The sequence below is a fragment of the Muscardinus avellanarius genome (assembly GCF_963383645.1).
Source record: "Muscardinus avellanarius genome assembly, chromosome: 16".
In the NCBI taxonomy this organism is placed as follows: Eukaryota; Metazoa; Chordata; class Mammalia; order Rodentia; family Gliridae; genus Muscardinus; species Muscardinus avellanarius.
In genome coordinates this window covers 53,304,499-53,313,466 of record NC_137802.1, presented here as the reverse complement: position 1 = coordinate 53,313,466, position 8,968 = coordinate 53,304,499, and the positions used below count along the sequence as shown (strand labels likewise).

Genomic DNA, 8,968 nt, shown 5'->3' with positions numbered 1-8,968 from the left:
GCCGGGTGCAGGGGAGGCCAGAGAAGGCCCTGGGTTCCAGCCAGTGAAGGAGCCTGGATCTTCAGGGGTGTGGGCTGTAGGAAACAGCAGATTTGGGAAAGACCAGAGTCCTGGGGGTGGGTGGAAAGTGATACCCACAGAGACCATGTGACTGAGGAGCTGAGGGGGTGGGAGGGGCACACCGTGTTTCTAGAGCCAGCCCCTGTATAAACAGCTTCCCAAGAAGCCGGCTCAGGTAAAAACAGGAGCCTCCCGTCAAGTGGGACCAGCAGCTGTGCTGAGGCAGGGCCCGCTCTGTAGGGCTCCAGCTACTTCTGCCAGCACTGACCCGAGGCCACAGGGTCCTGGCAGAAAGGCACGCTTTGCAGCCACTACCCACAAATAAAAAGCAACTTTTTTTTTTTCCTAGAAGCACAAAATATCTATGGACTGACTTAAAATTTAGAGCAATAGACAGAAAATTCTGAAAGCAGGAGAAAAAATATAATTTAATCCATATTAAAGCCAGGCTATTATGACGGGAAGATATAAAAATTGGGCAGAAACCTTGAAGGCTGGGCACACGCACTTGGATTTAGACGTGAAGCAGACCAGGGGAAGGTCTCCACGGCTGAGGGCTTGCCCTCCGCCCTCTGAATGTTCCTTAATAAGCAGCTTCTCAAAGCTCTTTGTTCAAATCCTCAAGTGTGGAAGGGTGCCGCTCTGTTTAGACCACTAGAGCAGCCACTGGGAGGAAATTCTTTGGGATGAAGGAATAAGAGCTAAAACCAAAACATGCCCCAGACTGTAGGAAATAAACCCGGACGAAGGGGCCCGACCCCGCAGCGCTCACGCGTGTCCCAGGGGGACGCCCCACGTGCACAAACACAAGCAGAGAGACTCGGCACATGTGCAGGGCCAGGAAACTAGTGAGCTAGGCGCCTGCCGAGTTGGAGTGAACGGTAGACCTTATTGGTCGAGAAGATTCCAGCTGTCGGTGCAAGACCCACATCCTCTCCTGAGCTGTCACTCAATCTTGGGAAATGTTGGTTCAAGGAAGAGAAACAAGGACCCTGTTATGTGTGAACCACAGGCCAGATCTCCTGAATCTGGACAGGAGTCCCTTCCCCCTCAGAGCTGCCTGTCAAAGCTGAGTGACCGCGGCTCCAGGGTAGCGATGACCCAGGAACACCCACACAGTTGGGCTCTCTCTTACTCACCTAAGGCAGAAGGCTGACTGGCCCTGCTGTCCCTCACCGTTGGCCTGTTAAATGCCCCTTTTCAACCTCGCCTGGAAGCCCAAACCTCTCTCCTCAGGCACCAACATTGTCTGCTGGGCACGCGGCTGGGCTGGACTGGGCTGGGCTGGGCTGGGCTGCCTGGCCAGGTGTTGCCCCAGAACGAGATCTAGGCAGAATCATCCCTGGGGAGCTCGCGCTGGCCCCTGCTTACCTTTGGGTTTCATGTGTTTTTTCTTGCTGCCTCTCCCCACAAGGCCTTGCAGAGGACACAGACCGTCCTGCCCCTTGATTGCTGGCCTCGGCTCCCTAGGGCGCACACTCCAACAAAACCGGGAGGCGCTCGCTCAGCGTAATGAAGGGCCGGGGCCTGCAGTCAGCACCCTCTCTGGCCTATATTCCTCTCCCTTGAATCCTGCCAATTGTGTCTACAGGGCGGCTTCTTTGTTGCCCAGTGACAACACACATCCCTTTACACCCTAGAATGTGGATTCCCTTTTGGGGTCTGGCACACAATTCTGTAGCAGTTCCAGTGTGTACCTAATTTCAAGATTTGCTCCTATGAGGATGGAGAAGCAGCAGGAACAACGTCCTTGCACAGTGCGTGCCCAATCCCCAGGGGCTTTCCTGCCGGCCCCACAGCCCGGCCCGCTTCCAGGCAGAGCCTCCTGAGCTGGCCATTCCCCACCCAAGCACTAGGAAAAAACACTAAGAACATGCCCAGAGCAGAAGCCGGGTGACACAACCAGCTCTGAGAGGTGGTGTTTCCTCTTAGGGTGGAGGATGGGAGATTCTGACCATAATATTCCCTTTGTTAAAGTCCATTTATGACCTCAGGGAGAAAAACAAAAATAAAAATAAAAAAATGAAACTGGCCGGGCGTGGTGGCACAGGGTTGTAATCCCAGCATTTGGGAGGCTGAGACAGGAGGATCCGGGTTCGTGGACAGCCTCAGCTACTTAGTAATGCCCTTTGCAACTCAGTGAGACTCTGTTTCAAAATAAAGAATAAAAATAGGGCTGGGGGTGTAGCTCAGAGGTAGAATGCCTCTGGGTTCCATCCTCGGTACCGCACACACACACAAAAAAGATACTGATATTGGGCATGGTGGTACACGTTTGTAATTTCAATACTTGGGAAGCTGAGACAGGAGGATTGCAGGTTCACGGTCAGCCTCAGCTACTCAGTGAAGCCCTCGGCACCTTAGTGAGACCTTGTTTCAAAATAAAGAATAAAAAGTAGGGCTAAGGGTGAACCTTAGCAGTAGAATGCCCCTGGGTTCAATCTCCAGTACCACACACACACAAAAATTTTTTTTATTTTAAATAAATAAATAAATAAAGTTGGACATGGTGGCACACGCCTATAATTCCAGTATTTGGGTTGCTGAGACAGAATTATCACAGGTTCAAGACCAGCCCCAGAAACTTGGTAAGGCCCTCAGCAACTTAGTGAGACCATTTCAAAATGAAAAAATAAAACAGAAAGAAACTGGGGATGTGGCTCAGAAGTAAAATGCCCCTGGGTTCAACTCCCAGTATTAAAAAAAAAAAAAGAAAGAAAAATGAAATACAAGTTGTGTTGTTGCTTGGCATGTTTCCAAAGAAAATGGGACAGGCTGCCCTTGTGAGTGCGGAGGGAGGGAACGAGCCTTCTGGGTCCACAGGCAGCATCTGTAACCACTCAGGAGCCAGACTCCAGCGCTCTGCAGTCGGGATGCGGTTCATCACGGGGCCGCCTGCTGGCAGCCTGGGCTAGCGCAAGCTAGGGTGGGAGGCCTGGGCTGTGCAGCATGTCCAAGCCCGAAGAGGCCAGGGCTCTACTGCAGGGGATTTCCAACCTCCCTCCCAATACCAGAGTCACAGATACAGAATCTCCCTCACCTCGAACCCAGGCCAATATCCTAACATTTCAGCTAAAAGAAACAGTCATAAGAAACCACTCTTATTTCCTAAAGAAAATAAATATTTCCAGGGGATTAAGCCAAAGGGGAGGGGCTGGGGAGGGGCCAGAGGTAGTGCCACCACTACAGACAAACGTCACGGTGCTCTTCTCCAGGGCTCTCGTCCTGTGTCACTGTCAGACACCCATCCACTCCCGTTTCACATCCCAGGGCTACACAAGTTGTCCGTTCCTGGAGACTGTGTCCCCAGGGTGGTGACAAGCCCCTGACTGGCCCCAAGACTTGGAGAGGTGGGGGCTGGAGGCTCTAGCCAAAGGCTGACTTAAATCCTGGTTTTGATCTTACCACCAGGGAAGAAATGAGAGCCACGTTGAGCAAATGCCCAGTGAAGACAGGTGGTCACAGGACCAGTTTCTCGTCATTAAGAAGCAGTGCAAGCCCCGGGCCACTGCTGTGGGCGAGGCAGAAGGACAGACAAGCAGGCCTTTCAGCGCCGCCGGAAGGCCCGGGATATCCTCCAGGCGTTGGGCTCCTCGTAGCGGTTGTACAGAGGCTCGAGACGCTGCTGCTTCTTCTGCTTGCTCAGCTTGGTTGGGTCAGAGACCTTGAAGAAGGCCGGGGCGAACTCCACAAGCCACCGGGGGTCAATGGTGGTGACCTCACGCATGTACTCCTTTGTAGTCAGCACCAGCTCATGGTACACCACCCTGCGGGGACAGACGGGACGCGAGCTCGACCACGCCCCCCACAGCCAGCCCGGCCTGGCAGACCTCAGCTGAGCTGGCATCTTGCCCGGTCACTTCTGCCTGCCCCCTCAGGAGACCACCGTCTGTTCGTGACAGCCACCCCAATACTAGGGGCCCGTACCCCATATAAGAAAGCATGCAGGAGGATGTGTTCTACTGGCTCTGGCTGGGCCTAGTTAAGTGACATGAAGCCAGTCATATTTCTTCTCTTCAGTTTCTTGCTGTGTAAAATGGGAGAGTAGTTGTTCACTGTTTCCACAAAATTCTAGGGTCTTGAAGAGCACCTTCACAGACTACTATGGAGAGACGAGGAGGCCAAGCAGGCAAGGCTCCAACCCTCCTTCTACTGTGGCAGCATGGGGGTTTTAAATTATCTATATGTGAGCTGGGCGTGGTGGCGCACGCTTGTAATCCCAGTACTTGGGAGGCTGAGACAGGAGGATCGCACAGGTTCAAAGCCAGCCTCAGCTACTTAGTGAGGCTCTCAGCAACTTAGTGAGACCCTGTTTCCAAATAAAATATAAATGGGTCTGGGAGTAGAGCCCGGATGTAGAAAGCGTCTGGGTTCCACCCCAGTACCACCAAAAAAGAAAAAAAGAAAAAAAAAAGGCTTGATATTGTACCTAATTTAGGCATGCACTGCTCTAGAAATATAAGCAATGTTAGAATAGGAAGTGCTGGGGTGGCTAAGACAAGAGCACAAATTGCCAGGAAATTGACAGGCTCTCTCTGGCCAGAGAAGCCTCTAGACCTGGGATGTGCCCACCTACCATTCTGGCTGTCTGTTGAAGAGAGCACTGGAAGGGTGGATGTAGACCACCTGCTGGTCGATCAGTGTCCGGTAGCCCTCCTGCGGGTCTTTCTTGGCAGCATTACGGAAGAAGCCACTGCAGATGGCCTTTTGCACACGGACTGTGGACTTGCCACAGGAGACCACATCTAGCTTGTGTCTATCAGGGTAAATCAAGAACAAAACAGGAGGTAAGGAGCTGCGCGTGCTGGCGCACACTTGTAATCCCAGCATTCAGGAGGCTGAGAGCGGAGGATCGCGGTTCGCGGACAGTCGCAGCTACTTAGTGAGGCCCTCTGCAACTCAGTGAGACCCTGTTTCAAAAAAATGAAGAATAAAAAATAGGGCAGGGGGTGTAGATCGGAGGTTGAATGCCCCTGGATTCCATCCCCAGGCCCACACACACACACACACACACAAAAAAAAAAAAAAACCCCAGGAGGTAAGCCTATGCTATTTTCAGGGGTTCTACCTTTCAGAAGGATGGTGCCCAACCCCCCACCTTGGGGTCCCCAGACTGGCCGTCAGGATGTTCCTTCCTTCTAACCTAGGTCCATTACAAGGCCAGCTCTACACAGCAGGCAAGATGGGAGCACTAAAAGCTAGACATTCCACTTAGGCAAGAACTCAACTTTAGACTAATGTTCCAGAGGCTCGTAAACAAAGCATTCTTCGACAACTAATATGTCAGCTTCCTCTTAGGAGTTTTCTGAAGTGGTTTTCAGCTGCATCCTTGTCCACAGAGAAGGAGCATGACACAGACAGAACTGCTAGAGGGACAGCGTTCTGAAGGAGCAACGGCACAAGTGTCTCCAACTTAACAGGCAGGTTCACAGACGAACACACACAACCCTCAAGGAGATTCAACACAACCACACCCGGTTCCTGGCTTACCTGTCCATTATGCCTAACATCTGCTTGCGAATGTCCTGGGCTCGGCGCAGGGAACGAGCCTGGATAAAGTTCTCATAGCACCATGGGTTGGAGAATTTGTTGTTCTTCCAGGAATTGTACACAGCCAGTAGAGTGAGGTGGTCCCCTTCAGTTTGGTGGAATTTGGCCTTCTTCTGATCTGCGAGGGCCTGTTTATCCTGCCGAGCAGTGGGACAGAAGATCACTCCCCACCTCACAGCTACTAACTGAACACCTCAAAGTTCCAGGGAGTCCCACAAGACCCTGTCAAAAGTGTCCCCATCAAGCTGGGTGTGGTGGTGCATGCCTGTAATCCCAGTACTTGGGAGGCTGAGATAGCAAGACTGCAGGTTTGAGACCAGCCTCAGCAACTTAGCAAGACCCTCAACGACTTAGTGAGACTCTTTTTTTGTGTGTGGTACTGGGGATGGAACCCAGGGGCATTCTACCTCAGAGCTACACCCTCGCCCTATTTTTTTATTCTTTATTTTGAAACAGGGTCTCACTAAGTTGCCAAGGGCCTAAGTAGCTGAGGCTGTCCGTGAACTGTGATCCTCCTATCAGCCTCCCAAATGCTGGGATTACAAGCGTGCGCCACCACGCCCAGCTTGAAGCTCTTTTTTAAAAAAATAAATAAAAAAGGGCTGGGGGTGCAACTCAGAGGCAGAATGCCCATGAGTACCATCCCCAGTGCCAAAGAAAAAAATGTCCACATCAAGCATCATCGTGGCAACAAGCCAACGTTCACCAAGCTTCATCACACCCCTGAATCGTGAGGCTGAGCGCCCTACCTTGGGCCTGTAAAAGACGTTCTGCACGGACAGCATGGACACAATGGTCAGCATTTCCTCACTGCAGCCCAGATGCACAGACATGATGAGCATTTTGCACAACATCGGCTCCAGGGGGAACTCTGCCATCTAGAGGAAGAAGAACAAACTGCAGCTGTTTCCCTGCACAAGACCGCTCAGGGTAAAACACTGCTCAGGGAAAGTAACAGGGGCTGGCCCCAACATGATGACGGGGTGATAATATCCATCAGAAGAATGCAGTTGCTTTTTTCTTTCCTAAATAAACGTCAATGTAGGTGGCCAAGAATGCAACTACTGTCAGGGAAAGTGTGAATTTTGCAGACCCTTTATATAATTAAAAATGGACTCAGTAATACATGCTGAGGTATTACTTAGCGTATTACAATTGTAATTGTAAGGTATTACAATTAACTGTGGATAGAATCTGTTATTCTATAAAGAAGAAGCTGTATAAAGTGAGAGTGAAAAATCCAGGTTAAAAATCAACATCTAGAATCCAACTCAAAGCTCCTCTAGGGCCTCAGAGCTGGCTCTGCTAAAGCCAGAGAGAGAAGGCTGGCCAGGGAGTCTTCCCTAAAGCACAGGGAGTTGTCCCTCACCCTGCGGCCCAGGCGAGTGAGCAGGCCCTCGTCATCCAGGGCCCCAAGGGTGTAGAGCTGCTCCATGGCGGTGATCAAAGTCTCCATTGGCGGGGCGTCCATGAAGTCAAAGGACAGCAGGTCGTTGATGCCCATGGCCTAGAACAGAAGACGAGAAAGCAGGTGACCAAAGGACCAGCCGCACCAGGACTGAAGTGGAGGGAGGCTGCATGTCACACTCGCGTTCCTGTTTCTTCAACTACAATTAGGAAGCCATCGAGAGAGGAGCAGGAACCTCAAAATGCCAATACACAAAACTCAAAAGCAAAAAGACAACCCAAGTAAAAAATGGACAAGGACTTAGACATTTCCTCAGAGACATACCAGTGGCCAGTAAGCCTTAGTGGTTAGGGAAATGCAAATCAAAACCACAGCAAGAAGCCAGGCGTGGTGGCGCACGTTTGTAATCCCTGCATTTGTGAGGCTGAGACAGGAGGATTGTGATTCGTGGACAGCCTCAGCTACTTAGTGAGGCCCTCAGCAATTCAATGAGACTCTGCTTCAAAATAAAGAATAAAAAATAGGGCTGAGGGTATAGCTCAGAGATAGAATGTCCCTGGGTTCTATCCCCGGTACTGCAAAACAAACGAACAAACACCACCGTAAGACCCAAGAGCGGAGATGTGCATACCTGTAATCCCACTACTTGGGAGGCTGAGACAGGAGGATGGCAGGTTTGAGGCTAGCCTTGGCAAATAGTGAGACTCTCATCAACCTAGTGAGATCCTATTTCAAAATAAAAATAAAAAGGGCTGGGAGTGTTAACTAGGAAATAGAATTCTCCTGGGTTCAGTCCCCAGCACCACACACAAAAGTAAATTTTGTGTTGTATTTTACAATAAAAGAAGAAAGCACACTATCTTGTCCTCTCTTTTGCACAAATAATTTCTACTGTACACCTGTGAAGAATTTTGTACCTTTTAGGTAGGAGGGACATAAAGGTGATTAAGATATGGCCCTTGCTCTCAAAGAGCTCACAATGAGTGAGAACCACATTCAGAAAACCACGACACAGTGCAGTCTACAAATGTGCCCGGCACGGAATAGCTATCAATACATCTGTAGCTAATCTGGTGAATAAAAGAAATGACTGAACAATGCACTAGTTAAATGATGTGGTAAGACCTACGTTTTCTATTTCTTTCTCATAAAGTGACTGTGACCATAACCACAGCAGGTGTCCAATAGATGTTTGCTGTGTGAGTAATAACTATGAGGAATTATGTTGGCAATCACTGAGCACTGTGCCAAGGGCCTTTACCTGCACCATTCCACCGATCTGTGCAACAGATCCTGTTAACACGCCTCCGCGTGGCCTGAGACCGCAGGGCAGAGGGCAGGACAGACAAGCCTGTCCAAGGTCACGCAGCCCGAGCAGCAGTCTGCGACACAGATGCCTCTCTGCTGGCACTCCAGAGACTGGAGCAGGTTTTTTGTGAAGCTGTTTCAGCCTCTCTTCCAGGGAATGAATAATAAATGACAGGAGAGCTCTCTGCACCAGTAAAGTGCCAGGGCTCCAGGGCAGCACTGAGTCGGGGGAAAGGCCATCGGCTGGGAAATTACCCACATGGCTCCTCCTGCCAAGAGGATGGAGGTCCTCACTGGGGACCAAGCGAGGAAGAACGACGACTCCGAACGGAAACCAAGCCCCAGAGGGCCAGTCTGAAATCTGTACTGACAGTTCCCTTGCAACGTTTTCGGAGGGTGAGTTTTTCTCTCTCTTTTTAAAGGAACAGAATTAGATCTGAAAGCTAAAGCGGCTGAGGTTCAGTGTGTCTGTCCACAGTTTGGCACTGATTATGCTTCTCTAATTTCTTTTAGAAAATGCTCCTAACTAAAACCTATTACAACCAGATACCCTGCTGGTTATTATGAAGGGAAAAAAATCTGTGTTCACAGAAAACATGCCAACTTCGCCCCAGACTTGCCACGGGGAGGCTGTTATCACAG

At 50.5% G+C, this 8,968-nt stretch overlaps 1 protein-coding gene across 2 annotated transcripts in view; it reads right to left on the bottom strand.

The window, feature by feature from the left end:
* Positions 1-3,607: 3,607 nt before the first annotated feature.
* Positions 3,608-8,968, bottom strand: part of DHX8 (DEAH-box helicase 8) — a gene marked incomplete at both ends in the record, with an annotated part of 38,915 nt that continues 33,554 nt past the window's right edge. For both annotated transcript variants that reach the window (XM_080713236.1, XM_080713237.1), the window contains 5 exons: positions 3,608-3,827; positions 4,637-4,816; positions 5,551-5,747; positions 6,360-6,488; positions 6,980-7,117. In XM_080713236.1, coding sequence (XP_080569362.1) covers positions 3,608-3,827; positions 4,637-4,816; positions 5,551-5,747; positions 6,360-6,488; positions 6,980-7,117 — 864 coding nt within the window. The remainder of the gene's footprint in view (positions 3,828-4,636; positions 4,817-5,550; positions 5,748-6,359; positions 6,489-6,979; positions 7,118-8,968) is intronic.